Source organism: Castanea sativa, chromosome 10 (genome assembly GCF_040712315.1).
Source record: "Castanea sativa cultivar Marrone di Chiusa Pesio chromosome 10, ASM4071231v1".
NCBI classification, from domain to species: Eukaryota; Viridiplantae; Streptophyta; class Magnoliopsida; order Fagales; family Fagaceae; genus Castanea; species Castanea sativa.
This window is the reverse complement of record NC_134022.1, coordinates 27,890,094-27,913,843: the sequence shown is the minus strand read 5'-3', so window position 1 is coordinate 27,913,843 and position 23,750 is coordinate 27,890,094. Positions and strand designations below refer to the sequence as shown.

Below are 23,750 nucleotides of genomic sequence, written 5' to 3'. Positions count from 1 at the left end.
CTTGGCATTTCTTTATGAGATACATTCAGATACTCCAAGATCATTTTGATGTCTTCGAATTTGGGTTTCTAGCCCAAAAGACTTCGTTGGGCCATCCTTGGTAAATTACTGGGCCCAATGCCCCTACAATAGCCCCTCGAGATTCTTTATTTCTTCACCTCGGGAGGAAAATAGGATCTCGACATAAAACACCTTTTTATCTTACGGAATTTTGGCAATATTGCTGACGGGAAAATAACTTTTGAATTACCCGTCGCGTGTTCCCGATACTTCGGTATGCGAAACGCCCTCGAATTAATTACTGGCGCCTCTATGTCCCCCATGTTTCAAAGATGTGACACATATCCAACGGTTGAGAGCGATCCCTGTGTTGAGGCGGGAATTCGCCCGCTTCATAACTCATTTTGATATATAAGTACTAACTTCCTTCAAAATTCTTCACATTACAGTAACCTTATAACGTACCTGCCACATTTGTCATCTTCCCGTACCTTCTCTTTTTATCAAATACCCTGTCCGAGGTGACCGTGCCTTCTTCTTTTTTAAAGTAAGTTCTTCAATACTCTCTCCTCTCCTTATCAGCTCTTTGTTTCTTTTGTTTCTTTCCCTCCCCATCTTTTTCTTTTTCTCTGTATCTTTCATCCTCGGTGTAGTTCTTTTTTAGTTTTCTTCACACCCCCCTTTTTCAAAGATGGGTAGATTTGCGTCCCTGGTGGATTCAAACGAAAAAATAGAGCAGTTCAAGGTTAAGTACAAAATCCCTTCGGACGTATCTATTAGGTACTGTAACGAGGAGGAATATTATGTAAAAAGAAAAACGGGGGATGTTGTAATCCCAATGATTGCGTTCATCGAAGGGGGAATGAAAATCTCCATGAGAACCGTGACTAGGGACTATCTTAGGGCTTTTAGATTAGCTCCCACCCAGTGCGCCCCAAATGTCTTTAGGATCCTAGGTTCCATAGATGCCTTAAATGAGAAGATGAACCTAGGGCTCACTCACCACGATGTGAACTGGGTTTATAACCTCCATTACCTAACAAAGAAAGATGAATATTACCTAAAATCTAGATACCCAGAAGTTAGGCTAATTCAATGTCTGCCTGAATCTAATAAGGGCCTAAAAAACGACTTCCTGATCGTATCAGGAAATTGGCACGACGGCCTCCCCTGTCCGACAAGGGAAGGGACTCCAGGTGAAGTTTTTTGGCTTCTATATAGAACCCTTAAAACCATTATATTATTATATACATACTATTTATTTTTTTGTCTTTTTACTTATTCTTACCCTTTTCTGTTTGGATAACTCTACAGATCCACACGCAGCGGGTCGTCATCCTAATCTTGTCGATTTCGGACGGTTGGACAGGAACCTACAAGCCGAGGTTTTTGTGCATACTGACGGCCAACTCCGAGCGGCTCATCTGATCCTCGGCTACACTCCGATTTTCAAAGCTTTTCAGGCGCCGAAGTGCGTGATCAAAGCCCACGACCCTCGCCTTCCTCGGATTAGCGTTGCTGTTGAAGGTTTCCTGCTACTGAAGGGGACTCCTATTCCTCGGGTACTTTGGTCACCCAACCAATCCAACCATCACAACCTATTCCAGTTGGGATTCCCATAGTCCCTTTTTCCTACACAATCCATCCCTGGTGAAGTTACGTCTTTCCACCCTACCGTAAAGGAAGAAGAAGAAATAGTTGAGGTATCTGATTCCGAGGATGAGTTCGAGGTTTTTAATCAACCCCACTCTCCGGAAGATTCAATTCCCATCCTCGGCACCTCCACACAAGTTTTGCAAGCCATTACTCAACAGCCTGATAACATGGGCATTCAACGTAAGATCAAGCCCAGCCTAAAAGATGTACTTGAGGGCGCTGACAAAGGCCTTAGAGCCCAAGAACCTCCTAAAGAGGTGCGCCCTCGGACCCAAGAAAAGGGTGTTGACAAAGGCCCTGAGACTAGGCTCCCTCCTCCTTCCCAAACTCAACGCACTAACACAGCTGACCTTAAAAGGAAAAGGGATCAGCCGAAAGGAAAGGAAGTGATGGAGGCAAGAAAGGGCTCTCTTCCTAAGGAGCCCGAGATTGAAAAGGGTGGTAGGCAGGCCTGCACTGTGCAGACCAGGTCGGAAAAAAGAATCGAATAGCAGGTGGCCGTGCGCGCCCTTTTATGGCTTCCTGACATGTCCATGGATGACCAGGCTATCACCGTGGACGCGTCCATCAGAAACTCCGATGAGGGGATAGCTGCATGCGTCGCAGATGCATTAGAGCAGGCGCTGTTGCTCCCTGAGGACATGGGTGAGCTTAGAAAGAAAAGGGACCATAACGTTTTTATGATTTTGAAGAAGGAGCTTGCAATGGTGAGTTTTTTCTTCTAAACTTTGGCTATTATTATTATTATTATTTTTTTTTTTTTGCTTTTAAATACATATATGTATAAGTTTTTTATTTTTCATTCACAGGCCGTTCAATCTGCCCATAGGGCAGAAGAGATTGCCATCAGCTCCTATAAATCTCTGAGGGCCGAGGAATCAAGGCGTGAAACCGCCCAAAAGATTTTGGACCTTCAGAAGAAGAAGCTGCAGGAGGTCTCAGCCAAGTTGGCTAAGGCAGAGAGTGATAAGGCAGGCTTAAAGGCTGATCTGAAAACAACGACTAAACAGGCCGAGGATCAGCGCCTAATGCTTCGACAAGCCAACGATAACCTCTCTGTAGCACGAAGGCTTATTGAGGATCTCAAGAAAGATATGAACGAGTCTGAGAGGATCAAAGAGGAGGCCATCAAGGGAAAAGAGGAAGCCCTTGAAGAGAAGAAAAGAGCTGAAAAAGCAAAAGAAGAGGCCGAGATCTCAAGGGACTGAGCTGAATAAGAAGGTTACGATATAGGTGTGAAGGAGATCACGGAAACCTTCAAGGTTCAGGTTCCCGAGGTATGTAGGCATTACGGCCTCCAAGTGTGGAATGAGGCACTTTCCCAAGCTGGGGTTGATGCCTCTTCCACTCTTTGGAAAGCAGAGAGTGTCTACTATCCTCCTGCAATTCGAGCTTCTACCATTCCTGAAATTGCCCATGAAGCTGCCCAGGTATCATCTGAGGATAAGAGAGGTGATTTGGCTGAAGACTTAACTCTTCCTGAAGATACCCTCAAACAAGTTGATCAAGTACAAGAAAAGGCACTAGAAGACATACAGTCTTTAAGTGACCTTCAGGAATCTTCAAAGGATGAGCTGGGTAATCAAACTAATCCAATAACTTTGAAGGATGATCCCAAAGGCAAAGGAATTGCCAATGAGTCCTTGGTGCAGCTTCCACCTCCTCAAGACCCTAAAGGCCCTCTGAAGATTAAGCTGAAACAGTGATTGCTTCTCCATAGTTTTTGTTGTTGCTTTTTTTTGTTTTATTTTATTTTTTATTTTTTAATTTTATGTGTAATTTCGCAAGTTTTTTGTAATTGCAAAAGTACTATTTGAATCTAATATAAGCGCGAATGCTACTTTCCTTGTTAGATGGCCCTCACTTTTTGTTTTGTTTTGATCATATCACTCCAAAAGTACTATCTTTTTACTCTCACTAAAGTTAAGCCATAACCTGGATCGAAATTGATACTCTAGGCAGGCTTAATATGCCAGGAACTGCATTAAGTGATGCTCATGGATTTCTTATCCGTTTATCATTATGTTAGAGAGACTTTAAGTAATTGATTCTTCATTTTGGACTTCTAGTTGAACTATGTCAAATATATGAAATAAGGCATATGGTCTATTGACCTAGGCATGCAAAGCTTTGATACTTTAACAAAAAGAAAAGAAATGTTAATTTTCCTAAAGTAGATGATCCGAGGACCAGACATAACTAAGGTTCTGTTTAACACTTAGTAAAGAATATCAATTTAGACGAGGTATGTGGTCCGAGGATCCAGGCACACTAAGCTTCAGTTTGATACTTAAATGAAACAATTGAAATGTTAATTTTTCCAAAGTAAATGATCCGAGGACTAGACATAACTAAGGTTCTATTTAACACTTGGTAAAGAATATCAATTTAGACGAGGTATGTGATCCGAGGATCCAGGCACACCAAGCTTCAGTTTGATACTTAAATGAAACAATTGAAATGTTAATTTTCCCAAAGTAGATGATCTGAGGACCAGACATAACTAAGGTTCTATTTAACACTTGGTAAAGAATATCAATTTAGACGAGGTATGTGGTCCGAGGATCCAGGCACACCAAGCTTCAGTTTGATACTTAAATGAAACAATTAAAATGTTAATTTTCCCAAAGTAGATGATCCGAGGACCAAACATAACTAAGGTTTTGTTTAACACTTGGTAAAGAATATCAATTTAGATGAGGTATGTGGTCCGAGGATCCAGGCACACCAAGCTTCAGTTTGATACTTAAATGAAACAATTGAAATGTTAATTTTTCCAAAGTAGATGATCTGAGGACCAGACATAACTAAGGTTCTGTTTAACACTTGGTAAAGAATATCAATTTAGACGAGGTATGTGGTCCAAGGATCCAGGCACACCAAGCTTCAGTTTGATACTTAAATGAACGAAGACAATGAACGCAATGTAGTTTTAACAAAAAACGGCCGAAATGCCTTTTATTTAATAATAGTACCTTCGTAGATTATTTACATTTCAGGGACGTTGTACAATACATTCGTCCAAATCTTCCAGATTGTAAGCCACTATTCCTGCGACCGAAGTAATACGATAAGGTCCTTCCCAGTTGGGCCCCAATTTTCCCCACGCAGGGTTCTTCGTTGTGCCCAAAACTTTCCTTAATACCAAGTCACCAGGTCCAAGAGGTCGAAGTTTTACATGAGAATCATACCCCTGCTTGAGCTTATGTTGATAATAAGCTAGTTGAACCATGGCGTTTTCTCGTCGTTCCTTAACTAAGTCTAAATTTCTCCTCAATAGATCATCATTGTTATCTGGAACGAAGGAGCTTTTCTTCAGGGTTGGGAACCCAATTTCTAAGGGTATTACTGCCTCAGTTCCATAAGTCATGGAGAAGGGTGTTTCACCTGTGGATCTTCATGGTGTAGTTCGATACGTCCACAAGACATGTGGCAGTTCTTCCACCCACCTCCCCTTAGCGTCACCCAACCTTTTTTTGAGTCCACTCACTATTACTTTGTTGACAGCCTCGGCTTGCCCATTTCCTTGGGGATAAGCCGGAATGGAATATCTATTCGTGATGCCCAGATCACAACAGTATTTCCGAAAGGCTTTGCTATCAAATTGTAAACCATTATCTGAAATGAGAGTATGAGGGATGCCGAACCTGGTAACGATATTTTTCCATACAAACTTTTTTGCTTCCATGTCTCTGATATTTGATAATGGTTCGGCTTCAACCCAATTGATGAAATAATCCGTTCCGACGAGGAGCCATCGCCTGTTTCCTGTTGCTTTGGGGAAGGGTCCAACAATGTCTAAGCCCCATTGAGCAAAAGGCCAAGGGCTAGATAGAGGATTAAGGACTCCCCCTGGTTGATGTATATTTGGAGTGAATCTTTGACATTGGTCACACTTCTTCGCATAATCATGCGCCTCCCTTTGCATATTTGGCCACCAATAGCCTTGAGTAAGGGCTCTGTGAGCTAAAGACCTTCCCCCTGTGTGACTTTCGCAAATCCCTTCGTGTAACTCTTCCAAAAGTAGCTCCGTTGCCTCGGGGTGCATACATAACAAATATGGTCCCGAAAAGGAGCGTTTGTACAATTTCTGGTCCTCGGATAACTAGAAACGAGTGGCCTTTCTACGAACTTTGTCTGCTTCGGCTTTTTCTCCAGGCAAGATGTCATTTCTGAGAAATGATACTATCTGATCCATCCAACTAGGCCCTGTCCTAATTTGAAGAATTCGAGTGGAGTTACCATCCGTCCCAGTGGGTTTCAACAGATCTTCAACAAGGATAACTCGTGGTAGACTTTGTGCCGAGGACGTTGCGAGTGTGGCTAATGAGTCGGCATGGGTATTGCCACATCTGGATACATGTAATAGTGAAAAAGACTCAAATTTAGATTGCATATACCTGACCTGGGTTAGGTATCCTTGCATTCTGGAATCTCTTGCTTCTAGCTTCCCTTCTACTTGGCCTACCACCAATAGTGAATCTGAGAACATTTGCACCATCTTCCCTCCCATTCTATGAACCATGTTCATCCCTGCGAGGACGGCCTCATACTCTGCTTCGTGTTGGTGGCCGAGAATCCCAATCTCAAAGATTTCTCAAAAATAATTCCCTCCGGGGAATCAAAACTAGCCCTATACCAGATCCCCTCTGATTTGCTGCTCCATCAACATGCACTTTCCATAATGGAGGCTCTTTGCATGAAATCATGCCTACTGATTTTTTACCCATGCTTGATCCTTCATCATATTCTTCTAACGAAGGCTCAGCAAATTCCGCCACAAGATCCGCGATGACCTGCCCCTTTATAGAGGTGCGAGACATATATTTGATGTCGAAAGCTCCTAAGACAGTTCCTCATTTGGAAATTCTTCCCATATAATCCGCACTTCGCAGAATCGATTTAAGAGGGAGTTGTGTAAGGACAACAACCGTATGAGATTGGAAGTAATGGGGAAGTCTTCGTGTAGCATGTACCACTGCCAAGATAGCTTTCTCCAGTGGCAAATAACTTAGCTCGGCCTCATGCAGAGACTTGCTTACATAATAAACCGGTCTCTGGATATTATTATCATCTCGGATAAGAACCAAACTAACTGCATGGTTAGCCACTGCAATATATGCAAACAGAATTTCATCAACTTCTGGTCGAGACATAACGGACGGTCGCGAGAGATACTCTTTAAGCTGTTGGAAAGCCACCGCGCACTCCTCGGTCCATTCAAAGCCCTTCCATTTATTCAACAATTGAAAGAAACGTCTGCATCTGTCCACGGACCGAGATATAAATCGGTTGAGAGCAGCGGTCATACCTGTTAGCCTCTGCACTTCTTTAGGATTCTGAGGTGGGTGTAAGCTGTTTATTGCCTTAACCTGAGCAGGATTCACTTCAATTCCCCGGTGAGTCACCATATAACCTAGAAACTTGCCCGATCCCACACCAAAAGAGCATTTAGAGGCATTGAGCCGCAATTTATACTCTCTTAGCTTTTAAAAAGTGTTACCCAGATCTTCCAGATGCGCAGAAACTTCTTTACTCTTTACCACCATATCGTCCACATATACCTCAATAGTTTTTCCCAGTTGTGCCTCAAACATTCTTGTCATCATCCTTTGGTAGGTAGCCCTTGCGTTTTTCAAACCAAAGGGCATTACCTTATAATGATAATTTCCTGTAGGAGTAACGAATGCAGTCTTCTCCTGGTCCTCTACGGCCAAAGGTATCTGGTGATAACCCTGGAAAGCGTCAAGAAAACTCATACGAGGATGTCCAACAGTAGCGTCAACCAATTGATCAATCCGAGGCATTGGGAATGAGTCCTTCGGGCAAGCCTTGTTTAAATCTGTGAAGTCCACACAAACTCTCCACTTCCCATTCTTCTTTTTCACCACCACCGTATGGGCTAACCATTCAGGATAAAACACTTTTTTGATAGCACCTGCCTTTTTGAGTTTGAGCACTTCCTCTTTTACAGCTTCGGAATGTTCCTTGGAGGACTTCCGAGGTGGTTGCCTCCTCGGTACTACAGCTGGATTGACCTTTAAATGATGACATATGAAGCTCGGATCAACCCCAGGGGCTTTATACGCATTCCACGCAAATACATCCATATTTTTCCTTAAAAATAAAATCAGCTCCGCTTTCTCTTCCTGTGGCAATTGAACTCCTACCTGAAAGAACTTCTCAGGGTCATCGTCTATGAGAATTTTCTCCAATTCTTCACATGCCGCTTCATCTATCTTGGCTGCGGAAAAAGGCTTTGATTGCTATGCTTCTTCGTCAGCCGAGGCCGAGGACTTTGGCTCAGGTCGACGCAGAATTGCAGCCGTGACACACTGTCGAGCCACAGATTGACTCCCAAGTAACTCCACCACCTGGTCTCCAGAATGAAATTTAACCTTGACATGCAAGGTTGAGGAAACAGCCTCTAACGCATGCAGCCAAGGTCTCGCTACAATAGCCGTATAGGGAGAATAGGCATCGACCACGATGAAATCTACGTCTACCACCTCTGGGCCTGATTGTACAGGCAGTCTAATTTGTCCCTTCGGAACGACAGATCTTCCTTCGAAGCTTATCAAGGGTGAGTCATATGCCGTAAGATCTTCAACTTTTAATTTCAAGCCTCTAAATAGGTCAGGGTACATGATATCTACGCCACTGCCTGGATCAACTATTACCCTCTTCACATCATAGTCCCCTATTCCCAGGGTTACCACCAAGGCATCATCATGAGGCTGGATAGTCCCCATCTTGTCCTCTTCAGAGAAACTTAGAATTGGTAGGATGCTCGCCTTAATTCTCTTCGGTTGATCCCGTGACTCTTCGGCCAATGTTCGAGCCACAGACATTACCCTGAAAGGAGCTGAGCCAGTCCTTCCAGGTGCCGCAAAAATCACATTGATTGTACCTAGAGGAGGTCTCGATGAAGGGCCGTCGTGGTTTGCCACTCTTGATTGGCTTCCTCGCCCATTAGGCTGGTATAGGAACTGCTTCAGCTTTCCCTCCTTAACTAATTGTTCCAAATGATTCCACAAAGTGTGACAATCCTCGGTGGTATGACCCCTCTCTTGGTGATAATGGCAATGGAGATTTTGGTTGCGTCTCAAAGGGTCCCTTGCCATTTTATTTGGCCATTTGAAGAAAGGCTCATGCCTTCTTTTTTCCAACAGCTGCTGCACTGGTTCTCTGAAGACGGTGTTGACCACCTGTGGGGGTATGTGACCAGCCTGCCTGGAAAAATCCCTTGCAGGCCTATTGTTGTTGTATCTGTCCGACCTGAAATCCCTCCTTTCTTGTGGGATAACCTTCGCTTTGCCTTTTCCTTGCTACTGATCTTCCTCAACCCTTTTGTACTCGTCGATGCGATCCATCAGTCGACGCACGCTTTTGACAGGTTTCTTCGTCAAGGACTTCCTCAAGTCATGCTCCGTCGGTAGGCCGACCTTGAAGGTCCTTATTGCTACATCATCGAAGTCTCCGTCAATCTCGTTGAACATTTCCTAATACCTGTCCGAATACGTTCTCAGGGTTTCCCCTTCCCTCATGGCCATGGATAATAAAGAATCCAATGGCCGAGGAACTCTACTGCACGTGATAAAGTGAGAACCAAATGCTCTAGTAAGCTCTTTGAAAGAACTAATGGAGCCTGCCCTCAAGCCATCAAACCATCTCATGGCCACGGGCCCCAGGCTAGAGGGGAAGATCTTGCATATCAAGGTCTCATTCTTGGAATGCACTGTCATTCTTTGGCTGAATTGGCTCACGTGCTCCACAGGATCCGTCCGACCATTGTAAATAGTGAAGGCCGGTTGTGTGAAGCGCCGAGGTAACCTCCCTTCCTCCAACCTGCGCGTGAAAGGTGACCTGGAGATTTGGTGCAACGCCTTACCCATTGCGTCATTTCCCAAGCCCCTAGAGGAGTAGTCTCTGCCATGCCTCCCATGCAGATTGTCCTCTTCGAAAGAAAAAGATTCACCCGGGGGAGTCCTGGATCTCTGCCCGTAATTGTCTTCCTCGGATCCTTCCGAAGAGGGGTCAAAGACCGAAGGAGTTCGCCTTCGCCTTTCGTGACACAATTTTCTTTTTAGGCCGTCGATCTCCTTCTGCATGGCCCTGGCATTCCTCTCATAAGGAACTCTGCTTCCTCCTTGTGAATGGCTCGCACTTCTGATGGTGTGCGTAGTATGTACACTACCTTCCCGGTTCTCTCCGTGATCAGGATGCAAGGAGTGATCCTCATGCTGGGAGCCTACGGACTCCTCGCTGCGTTGTGGTCCTGATCCTACCATGATGTTCTAAACTTCCTTAAAGACTAAATCCCCACAGACGGCGCCAATTGTAAGGACACAGTTCAAATTCCCAATCTACGACTAGAAGGAAATGGGCTTGAAAAACCTTTTTTTACAATAAATTTATAGAGGATGGGTTTGTAATCTAGATTTCAAGGATGGTTTAGATAACAAGGAAAATAACGGGCTTTGGGCCCAATGGCACGAAATAAAGAGTTATTTGCAAGAGTAAGACTGAAAGTTTCTCCTCGGACACAATTCGAGGATAGTTTATAATAGTATTTCCTAAGGTTGGATACAATTATTGATTATCATATACTATTGGCCCTTTTTCTTACTGAAAAAGCCTCCCCTCTCTTCGTAGGTCTTCCCCTTTATTTATACTTCCTCTTCTTCTCTTCATCATCTTCCACCTCATGGTTGCAATGCTGGTTTAGGATACTTGTCCCATCAATTTTTCCCTAAAGTCCGCTGGGGTTAGGGACCAAGTTCCAAACTTCATGCTCAGGTCCCATCTTTCCATCTATGCAGTCAGTATATCAATTACATAGCTTTTAATGTATGGGCGGTGGTAGCAGCTTTACCTTAGATATTCCACCGCTCTTTCTATTGTCCTCCACGTGTACTGTGTATTCCCGTAGTCATAAGATTCTTTATAACATAACCCGGGGACACTAAACCTCTCTTCCTATGTCCTCGGCTTAACAATCCGAGGACAAATCTACTCATTGGACGTAATTGGTCATTCGTTTATCATATCTTTACTTGGCATTTCTTTATGAGATACATTCAGATACTTCAAGATTATTTTGATGTCTTCGGATTTGGGTTTCTAGCCCAAAAGACTTCGTTAGGCCATCCTTGGTAAATTACTGGGCCCAATGCCCCTACAACAGTTAAATGCCCTATAAAATATATACCTACTGATTGGTTCAGTCTATTGGAGAAAAAAGTATTTTGTATCAAATAATACAACATCATTTTGTATCAAAATCTAATAAGTTAAATAACTACCCAAAATTTTGGAAAATTTACTTAATATATAGGTTATTTATTTATGTATTTTTACGGTATTTAACCATGACATGAATCATTGAGCAGGATAAAAAACCCGCCAACGTTAGTTAGCGGTCGCGTGTGGGAAATTATCCACGTGCGAGGCTGGGCTATACTTTCCTGCTTCGCTCTTACCAAATTCGCAACCTCTCTCTCTCTCTCTCTCTGTCACAGACTCACTCTCTGAAAAGTAGAAATTACCCTAACCCTAACTTTCTACAGCTAAAGATTAAAAACAAAAAATATATAAGAGGGAAAAAAAAGAAATCCCTGGTTTTCAGGTCCTTAAATGCTTTGTCCGTACAGTTGTGCCACGTTGAGCTTCCGAAACCCTAGCTTCGAGGTCGACAATGGAGGTCTCGAGGGACGACTTCTCGGAGCTAGAGATTGGGACCTCCGTCGACTCCTTCACCAGGTTCGTCGATTCGCAGAGGGAGCTCTTCCACAATCAGATCGACGACCTCCAGAGAATCGTCGTCACCCAGTGCAAGCTCACCGGCGTCAATCCTCTCTCCCAAGAGATGGTGCGTTTTCGTTTCTTGCTCTGTTTGTTTCCCAAGAAAAGAAAATTTCAAGTGGAATTACAGTTTCTTTGTAATAATTTGCATATAACTTCGCAAACTATTGCTCAATGAGAATGTGTTTCTAGTTAGCTTACCTAAGAATAGCTTACCATTTATTGAAGCTTTTTTTAGATGCCATTCAAAAGTTTCAATTTTGAATTATGGATTATGAGTTATGGTTTAATACATTTTATGCTGCAATTAGAGCTCTTTGTAATTTCAACATTACAGTGATTTTAATTCCATTTTTGGGTTTATTCAATTTTGCAGGCGGCTGGTGCTTTGTCGATAAAAATTGGTAAGTATGTGGGATTGATAATCAGGGTGTGATGGTTGTGATTCTTGTGATATTCTTTGGAATGTAAAGGCAGACATTCCAGAATGTATCCTAATTTTGACCTAACTCTTGTACTTGCCATTTTACAAATGTTTTGGTGAGTGTCTATGTTTATATGTATGAACACGCGTACAAACATGCGCATCTATATCTTAAGTATGCTTGTTGGTTTTAGTCTATTTCTCTTTTAACTCAGGAGTGAGTTACATTTTTCAGTTGTTTTAAATTATGATATTACCAAAGTGTAGATCTTTTTCAAGCAACAATGAATTTTCTGCCTTTGTAAATCGCAAGTCTTTTCTTTGTTCTTTATGTTTTTACTTCTTAATAGATAAAGGCTCTAAAGCATATTTCAAGTATTTTAAACTGTATTCTTTATCACCAATTGTAGGCTAGTTTTTTACTAGACAAATTAGATGAATTGTAATGGATATTTTTGTGCTCATTTATTCATCAACGGGTTAAAACCATCTATTAAGTTTTTCAATATGTATTGTTCTTTGAGTAGGTGGTTGTTGTTTTCAACATGAACTAAATGGGCTCCAAAAGTCATTTGTGTCTTGGCCCATACGTGGTCTCTCTCTAACTAAATTGTTGATTTTTCAGGAAAAAGGCCCAGAGATTTGCTAAACCCTAAGGCTGTAAAGTATATGCAATCAGTTTTTTCCATTAAAGATGCTATTAGTAAGAAGGAATCCCGTGAGATCAGTGCTCTTTTCGGCGTTACAGTCACACAGGTTTTTTAGTTCTTATTGTCTCCCTCCTCCTTTTAATGCTTTGAAAGCAAAATGCGTGAATAACCTTTATGCCCTTCCTGAACTTGGGTAATAAATTGATGTTAATAAATAAAGCTGTACTAATGGCGTCTTTCTTCGCTAATTGTTTCTTCTTTTGTTTTGTCCTAACTGGACATTTTCATTTCCCATATAATCATCTTTAAAGATGCAGATGTAATTATTTGTTTATGATTGCAAAACCTGATTTCAGCATTTCAATTCATTCATTTGGATTGGTTAATTCTTACGCCTTGGTGTTGTATTGATTTATAGGTTCGTGATTTTTTTGCTAGTCAACGCACAAGAGTAAGGAAATTAGTCCGGTTGTCAAGGGAGAAGGCCATGAGATCCAGTGCATGTAAAGAACTACATGATGGTGCCCTAATAAGCTCTGACCCTATGATACCTATTGATCCGGTTCCATTAAACTCTGTTGGTCCTGCTAGCGTTGAAGAAGCACCATCCTGCTCGACACAGGATGAAGCTTTACCTGGCTTAGATGACGAAGACAAACATTTTGTTGAAAATATATTTAATTTCATGCGGAAAGAAGAAACATTTTCTGGGCAAGTGAAACTGATGGAGTGGATATTGCAGATACAAAATTCATCAGTATTATGTTGGTACTTGTCAAATAACTTTTTGAGGTTGGTAGCTTCTTCTTGTGTTTTTGTCTTCCTTGCTTGATTTAGCCATCCTCTACTTTGTTTTGCAGGTTTTTAACTAAAGGTGGTGTTATGATTTTAGCAACATGGTTGAGTCAAGCAGCTATTGAAGAACAAACAAGCATTCTTCTTGTAATTCTTAAGGTACATGCAGATTTTATGCATTTACTAATTATCTGCTTTATACGCATTGCTTAAGATTTTAATGGTTAATTTGTTTTCTAGGTTCTTTGTCATTTGCCTTTGCATAAAGCTCTTCCTGTACATATGTCAGCCATACTGCAGAGTGTTAACAGGCTGCGGTTTTACAGGGCATCAGGTGTGTTCTTGTGCCTTGTCACCTTTGCATTCTCTCTCTGTCTCTCTCTCATTTTTGCTCACCTTGTATGGTTAAACTATAAATTGATGGGTTAAATATCAAGTTTGATGCTTAATTGGAGATTTGCTCTTGATACGGTTGTTACTTTGTGGATTGGAATAGATATCGAGTTGAGCATAGGAATTATTGAATTTTGTCTTCCTTTCTATGTTAAACTCAGGTTTTGTTAATGCTCGAACAATGTAGTTGAGATATTTAATGCCAACAATATGATCTGAAAGTGTTAATTTTTTCCTTTTTTTATGTAAATAATTTAACTTGTTTGATCTATTAATTGATTCTTTTTTTGGGGCAGGGGTGGGGGGGGGGTGCTTTTGCCGTATTTCTTTTTGCTTTTTGTAATATTTTTGAATCTCATTTATCTGATTTGAAGATCAGACATATCAAACAGGGCAAGGGTTTTGTTGTCAAGATGGAGCAAATTATTAGCAAGAAGCCAAGCAATGAAGAAGCCTAATGGCATGAAATCTCCTAGTGACATACAAAATGACATGATGTTGAAGCAGAGGCAAGTGCATGTCTTTACCTCCTACACTTGCAAGATTTGTGAAATCAGTATCCAATAATTGAACTAATTTTTTTTGGCAGTATTGGGGATATTATGGAGGAAGAATCATGGCAGTCCAATATGAAAATTCCTGTAAGCACTTCACAAAATTTATTATATATATGCTAAAAGAGGGTTTATGTTGTGTGGTGTTTCAAATTTTCCCTTCTTGCTGTACAGGAAGACATTCTTGCTCCTTTGTACGGAAATTCAGAGAATTTAAGGTGCAGATATATTTTCTATTCTGATGTAATTTAGCTGGTTGCCCCCCCCTCTTCTTCCTCTCTTTAACTTATATTTGGGTAGTTTGGAGGTATTAAGCTTAAATTTTTTTCAGGAAATTGGACCCTCCACAAGCACTGAAACTTTTAACGGCATCTTCAGATGATTCAAATAGGAAGCAGATCCTAGGTGTTTCTTCCCGTATCCTTTGGATTGTTATTTTATTTTCTTTTTGATTTTTTTCCTTCAATATTTTAATTAAAAAAAAGGACTTTCTACAGCTTTTGAAGGCTTATAAAAGAATAGTGGACAAAGAAACTCATCAGTTTAGGAATGAAATCTCTCATTAGTATTGACTTTTAATCTAAGTTGTCCCCAAACACAAGGATATCTAGTAATGCTTATCTTGGTGCATTCTTAATCCAAATGTTTGTATTATTGTCATCTATAATATTGGCAACAGGGATTAATCAAGGGAATATTAATCTGGTGGAAATGTAATTTGAATACATTTTCTGATATTAATTATATATTATTTATTTCTCCTTTGATGGTTGAAGGATTTGCCAAAAAAACCTTGGATAATTATAATTACTAACATTTGAAACTCTTGGTCCATATACACTGGTACAGTGACTGTCTGGTCCATATATGCACCACCTACACTATATTCCTCACCAATTATGTTTTTTGATAGTTACAATGGGGGATGGGGATTTGAAATCTTGGACGTCTTCGTTGGAAATACTAGGGAGGGCTAGTTGAACTACAAGACACTTGGCTTCCTCACCAATTATGTCCAAACTTCATCTCCAAAGATGTTTTATTTAAGTTTTGATGACACGTTGTTGTTGGAAATACTAGGAAGTCCTAGTTGAGCTACGAGACTCTTGGCTTCCTCACCAATTATGTCCAAACTTCATCTCTAAAGATATATTCAACTTCTGATGAAACCTTGACATTTGAAGCTCTTGTAGAACTTGTTTATATAATTGTTAGTTTTTTAGTTTTTGTTTTGGAGAAGTAATAATGTTTATATAATTGCTAGTACACCAGTTATCTACATTCTTGGAGATTTCTCTTTTTTGTGAGTACATGTATACTCTCAAAAGAATGTGAATTAACTAAAGTTATGTTGATACAAGGGTTGTTAGATAATTTTCTTTTTTTTAGAAGTTTTAGGTAATAGCTGGTTATTAATCTGTCAATTTTCGGCAATCACAAGGTGCATTTGATTCAAATGCTAATTCTTGTATGTAAGTATAACCCTCTTATAAATACAGAATATTGACAGGAGTGGTATGATCTTCTTACACAATGCTGTCACCTTTCTTGAATTGTCAAGTATGGTTTGTTGGCTGTTTATCTTTAGCCTTCTAGTTTGAGAACCCCCCTTCCCCCTTCTTTCTCTCTCTCTCTCTCTCTTTTCCAAAAAAAAAGGTGGACATTTAGATTGTGAAATTGATTATTCATTGTCAAATCTTATGGTATTGCCAATAAATGTTTTGCAGTTCAACTCTTTAAAGGGAAAGAGGGATTCACAATTATCATTTGGACAAAATCTAGTTTGGAAGTTTTTGAAGAGAGAGGAAAAACAGAAAATCAAGTTCAAAAGTTTTATTCTTGTGTAATTTTTGTTTTTGGGTTACCTTCTATATCCAAGCAGCACAAAAGTATACAGTAGTAATTTTAGTTCTATACTAATCTGTAGTAACCTCAATTTGACGAAAGTGATTACCGTTCAATCAGTTCATGTTGGAGAAGAAGCGGTGGATTGGATTGCTAAATTAATGGCTACAGATTCCCTCACAACCCCTAGTTCACAATTTCCATAACCTATAATGGATACAACTCATCTCCACCTACAAAAGGAGGGTTCACTTGGCTGCAAAGGCCAATGTGGGGATTCATTTAATAATTTCATCTATTGGTTAAGAAAAGAAATGTATCCCCTTTCTACTTGACTTCTTCCCTATGACACTTAAAGAAGCTGCCTCTATGTATTTCAACTTGCCAGATGGTTGTGATGCTGGACAAACTGTGACTATATTTCATTTGATGTTTGCAAAATTTGAGAAATCAATCTTACCCCTGTGATTTGACTGTAATCAATATCCTGAATTAAAAGACTGGAAATAATCCTCTAAGCTTTTTCTTGTATTCTGTAATGTTTCTGTCTTAATGTCACCCCCCCAAAAAAATTAAAAAAGAAAAAGTGAGAGAAGCACTTGAATGTTGCATATGCAGTCTTTATATTTATGGAAGAATTAGAGTTTATATCCTTAGCTGGTAACAGAAACCAGAGAACGCAGAAAAGTTCAGTTGGTGGAACAGCCAGGCCAAAAAATGGCAGGCAGAAGCATGCAGGCCACAAGATCAACACCTGTGAATCAAGGGCGTCCAATGTCTGCTGATGATATACAAAAGGCAAAGATGCGTGCTCAATTCATGCAGAGTAAGTATGGGAAAAATGGTTCTTCAAATGAAAGTAAAGAATCAAAAACTGAAGGTTTGAACAAACCTTCAACCACTCAGGCCAGCACTTTGAATCCAGTATATAAAGTTCCCGTTCGGCCTAATATTGAGGAACAAAAGAAACCTGTCATCCTCCTGACTAAAATTTCTAATAAGGTGGAAGCTCCTCTTGATCCAAAGTCGAGAATGGATTCAAAGGAGCCGTTATGGGAGAAGTGCAGGAGGGTTCAAATCCAATGGCAGACACCACCAGGTACATCTGCTTTTAGTTCTTGTTGGTTGTTTTTTGCTATTTGTCAATAATTTGTGTAGAAAGAATAGCTCTTGACAGCAAAATTTCCTGACCATTTTGAGAAGTTCCCCAAATCTTATACAATACAGAGGAATATCTTAAGTGCTCCCACAATTTTCACCGGAGGGAGATTCATATGCCCATTTTCAACTGCAGATGTTATTTTTTCCTAGTACCCCCTGCAATTGCTTTCATTTGCTCTTTTTTATTTTTATTTTTTATTTTTATAAATTTTTTATTTATTTAAATTAATTTTTTATTATTATTTTAGGAATAGGATCAGAATCACAATCTGTGCTATTTTTTGTATTAAACTTGAGAAATGCGATGTCCATAACATTTTCACAACAAATTTTAAGTGACAGGTTGTTACAGGTTATTATTGGTGGGCAAAAATGTAATTTCAGTGGTAGGGTTCAAATTAAAACTAATAACAACTTACTACCTATTATTTATTGTGAAAGTGTTGTGAAAATGTTGGGATGTAACACTTCTCATTAAACTTAAGCATTGGTTCAGTTGTATACACTTTCTTTTTTGTTCCTACGTTTTCTCAAGTAATTTTTGAAAGAAAAATATACCTCAACAGTGTCTTGATATTTAATCAATTAAAGTATTGGGACCATTTTGGGGCAGGATACTTTGCTGAAAGTATAACCGTACCTAGAAAAATGGAGGTTTTAAAATGTTTTACATAAGCAAATAAGCTAAAAAAACCTAAAAGAAAAAGTTGATAGCAAACGCTGTGGTTCAAAAATTTTGGGCACCCCTGACCCTCCTATTTTTATTTTTTATTTTGTTGATGTGTGTGTCAGAATATTAAATTCTTGGCTTATTTTTTTCCCCGTACTCTTGTCTACACTATGGCTTAGACTTTTCCTTTTAAATACATGTGCTATTGTACCTTGGACTTCACGGACTGCTTCCTGAATCATAATGACCTTGCTCGACAATGGATCAGAACTAATTAACCCAATTAAACCAGTGTATCTTCTGAGAATTTTATAAATCATCAATTTTTTTTTGGATTCTTGGGCAAAAGATGTTCATATGTGACATGTGTAGTAGTTTAATATGGTCTTTAAATTTTCTCCATTCCCTTAGACTTAGTATGAGTATCATTTATATATTTCAACTGGGGTAAAAATTCTGCCTCTGCTGGCGTAAGTACTAGGTAAATTATGCACGGCTGCAAATCCTTGTGATGGAGCAAACTCTACTGGGAGCATGCCGTTGCTTCAACGGTATCATTGCTGGGAAGTCCTCTAGTGGAGAAGATGCCTTGGCTGGTGGCATAAATTTGTAAAATTGTGTGCGCACGTAATGAAAATAAAATTGTTCAATTTTCTTTGTCCTAGCATATAACTGAGTTTATAGAGACTTTACAAGCTTATTTCACATCTTCAGATGAGGTCCCCCCCACCCCCCCGGTTATTTATCTGATGATTTTAGTGACAGCTTGTGTTTTACCATTGAGTTAAATAGTTAAAAACCAGGAATTTCAAATTGAATCATTCCTTTCCCATGCAGTATTTTGAATGTCCCATCACTTTCCTGCTCAATGATGAGTGTAGTTTTCATCTTCTTGCAAATTTGAGCACTGATCTGGTTTTTAATTGTGGTTGAAACGATGTCTAAGGTCCATAGTGGTTTTTCTTTCTGTTTTGTTGTTGAAGCCAAATTATGGGATGTCATTGACTGTGAGACTAAATGTACATGTTTGCAGTATATAGAGCCGCAAAATCTTCTAAGCCTTTTAATGAACAGTAGGCATCAAGTAATGATTGGAGGGGTTGGTACCTTGGTATGGATGTCTTCAGATGTTAGTATAAGATTAATCCCATTTAAATGCAAATTGTTACCAGTTCTCAGATGTTAATCAGGTCTAATTACAATTAAACTTAAAAGGCTTGCTTTCAGTAACAATTGGTTTGTTAATTATCTAAAAAAATTTTAACCGTAACTTTTTGATCTAGCTGGCAATTTCTGATTTGTTAATATCCTTTAGGCCATTGGCAATATGACACCTGGATCAATCACTATTAACCTTGTTCATACAAATTTTACTACAAAGTATTTATAAATTAATGTTGCAATGAATGTGATTTGTGATAAATGTTATTGGTGCCACTTCAACAAGATAATATATGATGAGTGTTTGAATTAGTTATTGTGATTTGTGGGACATCAGCTTTATTTATTTATTTTTTTGAGACAACAGTTTGTAAGATATATGTTGTAAAATTTGTAATATATTCCTAACATCACCCCTAGCTAAAATTATGACCTTTAAAGGGACTGGCCACATAAGCTTTCTGGATATACAACTTTTACAGGTGCAAAGCAGTCCATTATAGACGTTAATAATCTTTTAATCTAATTTCCACTTTGTTTTATTGTTTTTCCTTCTGCCCATTATAGAAGATAACGCCCAGTTAATAAAGTCCAAGATTTTCCACTATATTTTGTGCTGTAATCATAAACGCAATACTTTTACCATTATCTTCATTTTGTTTTATTGTTTTTTCTCCTACCCATTATAGAAGACAACGTTCAGTTAATTAACTCCAAGTTTTCTCCACGTATATATTGTGCACTCCGTACTTTTTACTATTTGAAAATTATCTTGGTTTTTTTCATCCTCTCCAGGCTTCGTGTGAAATCTTTTTTTACTTAAGGACTGTTTGTGTTTCAATAACCTTTTCTGCAAAATTCAGCCTTTTATGTCCTTTTCCTTTCTGCAGAAATAAGACTCAATGATCATTGGAGTGTTGGTGGTGGTGAGAATAGCAAAGAGGTTGAAGTCCAGAGAAACAGAAACCGTCGCGAGAAAGAAACTATCTACCAAACAGTCCAGGAAATACCATCCAACCCCAAGGAACCGTGGGACATGGAAATGGACTATGATGACACATTGACCCCTCAGGTCCCAATTGAACAGCCGCCCGATGCTGACAGTTTGGAAACACAGGTTGCTACTAATCAAGTTGTAAACAATGCTGTTTCTTTGGCAACCCCTTCGAGTCAAGTTTCAAGTACAGCCGAACCAGATTTAGAGTTGCTTGCAGTGCTGCTAAAAAACCCGGAATTGGTATTTGCTTTGACTTCTGGCCAAGCTGGCAATTTATCAAGTGAAGAAACTGTGAAATTGCTTGATATGATCAAGGCTGGCGGGGCTGGTTTAGCGGGCAGTTTTAATAGTGGAAGAGCGGAGGAGAAGGTCGAAGTTTCACTTCCATCTCCAACACCTTCAAGCAATTCTGGAACGGTGTGTCACTTGGGCTCATGCTCCAACTTTTGGCAGATATCTCACGTAATTAATAATTATTGCAAAATTAGCAAGGGTGACACTATTTGCTCACAAGTTTGTCAATACCATTAAGAGCAAATAGTGCTGCCTCTTGTAAAGGCATCAATCAAACCAATAACGAAATGAAATTTCATGCTTTTAGTGGGCACGACCAGTTGGTGTGGGGAGTGGGGATAAGATTCATCCCAATTTGCGAGTGTGGGTCCATATCTGTGGACCCCATGTTTGGGATACATTTCATGAAATATTTCCCATAAACCATCTGAACTGAGTTTATATGGATATTTATGTACATCCAAAAATGTCTTTGCCAGCTGGAATTTGATGTGTAATCTAAAATAGGAACAAAGCTCATTCATTTCTGGCATCGAAATTTTCCTGCAGTGGTAAATCCCTGTGTATCATCAAATTCATAGGATCTCGTGCTAATAATTAGTAAATATAATTTATTTTTAATAAAAAACCTTAGTTATAATATATAAAAATAAAATACAGTTATTGCTACTTTTTCATTTTTTTATATATTTAAATTTTAGTAATTTAAATTCTCGCTTTCTAATTTATTTAATCTTTTGTCCCCAATAAATATTGCAGAGTAGATGGAGACCTGAAGTCGCCAAGAATCCATTTATGCAGCCAAGCTCAGTAGCTAACAGAGTTGCCTACACTTCGCCAGGAGTGTCTACCACCAGCTTGATGCTGCCTCAAGCTACAGAAGCTAATCTCATTCCACCCCAACAGTCCTCATCAATGGCCCAACAATTTGCAGCAGCAATGCATACTTATTCACTGCCTCAAACAACTACCAACATACCCGGAAGGCAATTGCCTTCTCTGCACCCAGCAAGACAAACACCAGCATCGGAAATGGTTTCAACCTCGAGGAATTCATCCTCCATGGGCACTCCCTTGCATAACTTTTCGACTACAGCTGCACCTTCTGCACTGCAGATTGAAAGCACAAGTAATATAAAACCAGCACCTGTATCTGTCACACTGAATACACCCGGGAGAGCACATGCTTCCTTCCCGCTACAGCCAACACGGTCACAAACACACTCCCAATCACAACATCGATCAACCATTTTGTCTGAGCATCAGCCACCTGCACCTTTATACCCTTCTAGGCCACCAATTGGAAAAATGGACCCTGTTTCTGAATCTTGGAGAGCTAGCCAGGGTCTGCCTCCAAATTATCATTCTCAAGCTAATCAAAATAACTATAATTCATTGGTTGGAGGATCTAGGCAGCCTGTGTTGCAGCCGGGTCCTTTTTTGGACAGAAATGAATATGTGGCTCAAGAACAATTTGAGTCATGGAGTCCGGATAATAGTCCTACTAGAACTACAGACTACATGATGGGAAGGAATTTCCCGGAACCCAGAATGAACCCCGGATGGAATAATAGGCCTGACCGGTCTAGACAACGGGGAAACTTTTCTGGATACCGGGACCATAATAGGTATGGAGACAGAAAATGGCGTGACCGGAGGCATTGAGTTTGTACTTAAATTCCATCTTGGTCTTATTAAACTTACCTGACTGGCTATATTCTGATATAGAGTTGGATTTGTGAATAGTGGAGGTGGAGTTGGAAGTTTCAGGCTTGGAATGGGTTTTGGGATGAGGACAATGTTAGAATGAAGTAGATTTTGTTTACGCCATTGCAATGCAGGGATCCAAGATGTTCATAACATATTGATTATTAAATGGGTTAAAGCATCTGAAGGCTTTCCAACATTTTATATTTTCTTCTCCCCCTGATATAATAAGCGCGTAAAGCTTGGGCTGGGCTCATTTGATCCCGAACTTAAATTGGAAACTGGGCTTGTTGATATAAAGAGCTGACCCATCTCAAAAACTTTGGTTTCCAAAAATACAATTAAAAAAAAAATTGATCATATTCGTATTTGATTTACTATTTTGTTTTGATTTTCCAAAAATACAATTAAAAAAAAAAAACTTGATCGTATTCGTATTTAATTTACTATTTTGCTTTGATTGTCAGCATTAAAAATAAAAATAAAAACTATGGGTTCCGTTGCCTTGTGAGCCAGGTCATGAGTTGTAATTTCAACATTTTATGAACTCTGGTTAAAGCTTGAGCACATGCATAAATGGACAGAATATTCCTACATGTTGTGAACTGAATGGTCCAGCATAGGGCGTTTATTCGACCCGATCTTGATGGTGGGTTTATGCGGTTTGAAGTGACTACAGTTGTACTTTCATTTGCCCCCAAGTCTGTAGCATTAGCAAGCTCAAAAAAAAAGTCTGTAGCATTAGCTGAACTAGCAAAGTCTTGTCATTTGTTCCGAAGTCTGTATTATTAGTTGAACTAGGGAAGTTTTTTAGATTCGTCTCTATCAAAAGAGTAATGTTAGAACTATAATTTTTGCTATAATTTACTCAATTGCAAATTATGAATGGTAGAGTACAAATGGTGGGTTCATGTGGACCTACAACTCTGCCACTTAGAACTTATCATATAAATAAGTTGTGGTCCTATCATTACTTGTATTAAAAATTAATTGGTATTTTTTTTGGAGAAATTAATTAATTGGTATTTTGGTTAAATAATAAAAAACTTATGTCACATTTATCATAAATGTGACATAAGTTTTTTTTTGTGAGAAGAACGTGAAATATAAGTTAAAATATCATCATATCTATATATAAAAAAAATCATCTTTAATAAGTGAAAAAAAGAAGAAGAAATATGATCTTCCCTTGATCAAAGAAATGAAAATGAACGTGATTCTAACTATTTTAGTTAATAAAATTTATTATCATATAAGAAAGGATTTAGAATTGAATTCCTATTAAAAAAAAACAGGAATTTACAATCACGGCACCAAAAATTTAATTTTTATCCTATGAAAAAGAAAATTCAAATTATTTTAAAAAATAAGGTTAGAATTTTCACCCAAATAAAGAGAAAAAGTTAGAATTCACTGCCCTGCTCAATAACTAAGTTAAGCTTAATGAGTTGATAAAAAAATTCCGGTAATGTGTGCATCAATGCATAAACTGTTTCGGGATTCGTTAACAAATGTAATAGTTAATAAATTATTTTAAAAAAGTTTTAATATTATTTTTATAGAAAATATAAAAAATTGTAAAAAATTTTTTTTTAATTTATTTTTTAAAATTAACGTTATTTTAAAGTTATTTTCAGAT

At 39.0% G+C, this 23,750-nt stretch overlaps 1 protein-coding gene across 3 annotated transcripts; it reads left to right on the top strand.

Annotated features, from left to right (window-relative positions):
• The first annotated feature begins 11,145 nt into the window (after positions 1-11,145).
• LOC142613295 (homeobox protein LUMINIDEPENDENS) lies at positions 11,146-22,310 on the top strand. Of its 3 annotated transcripts, none has more exons than XM_075785584.1 (13): positions 11,146-11,527; positions 11,837-11,864; positions 12,510-12,640; positions 12,953-13,302; positions 13,395-13,488; positions 13,570-13,663; positions 14,102-14,231; positions 14,312-14,363; positions 14,451-14,494; positions 14,608-14,693; positions 16,789-17,220; positions 20,004-20,527; positions 21,164-22,310. In XM_075785584.1, the coding sequence occupies exons 1-13, from the start codon at positions 11,354-11,356 to the stop codon at positions 22,067-22,069; spliced, it is 3,045 nt and encodes a 1,014-aa protein (XP_075641699.1). In that variant the 5' UTR covers positions 11,146-11,353; the 3' UTR covers positions 22,070-22,310. The 3 variants fall into 3 exon arrangements, with proteins under 3 accessions (XP_075641699.1, XP_075641698.1, XP_075641700.1); XM_075785583.1 differs by having other exon boundaries at positions 11,171-11,527; positions 12,953-13,326; XM_075785585.1 differs by having other exon boundaries at positions 11,416-11,527; positions 12,973-13,326.
• The last annotated feature ends 1,440 nt before the right edge of the window (positions 22,311-23,750 follow it).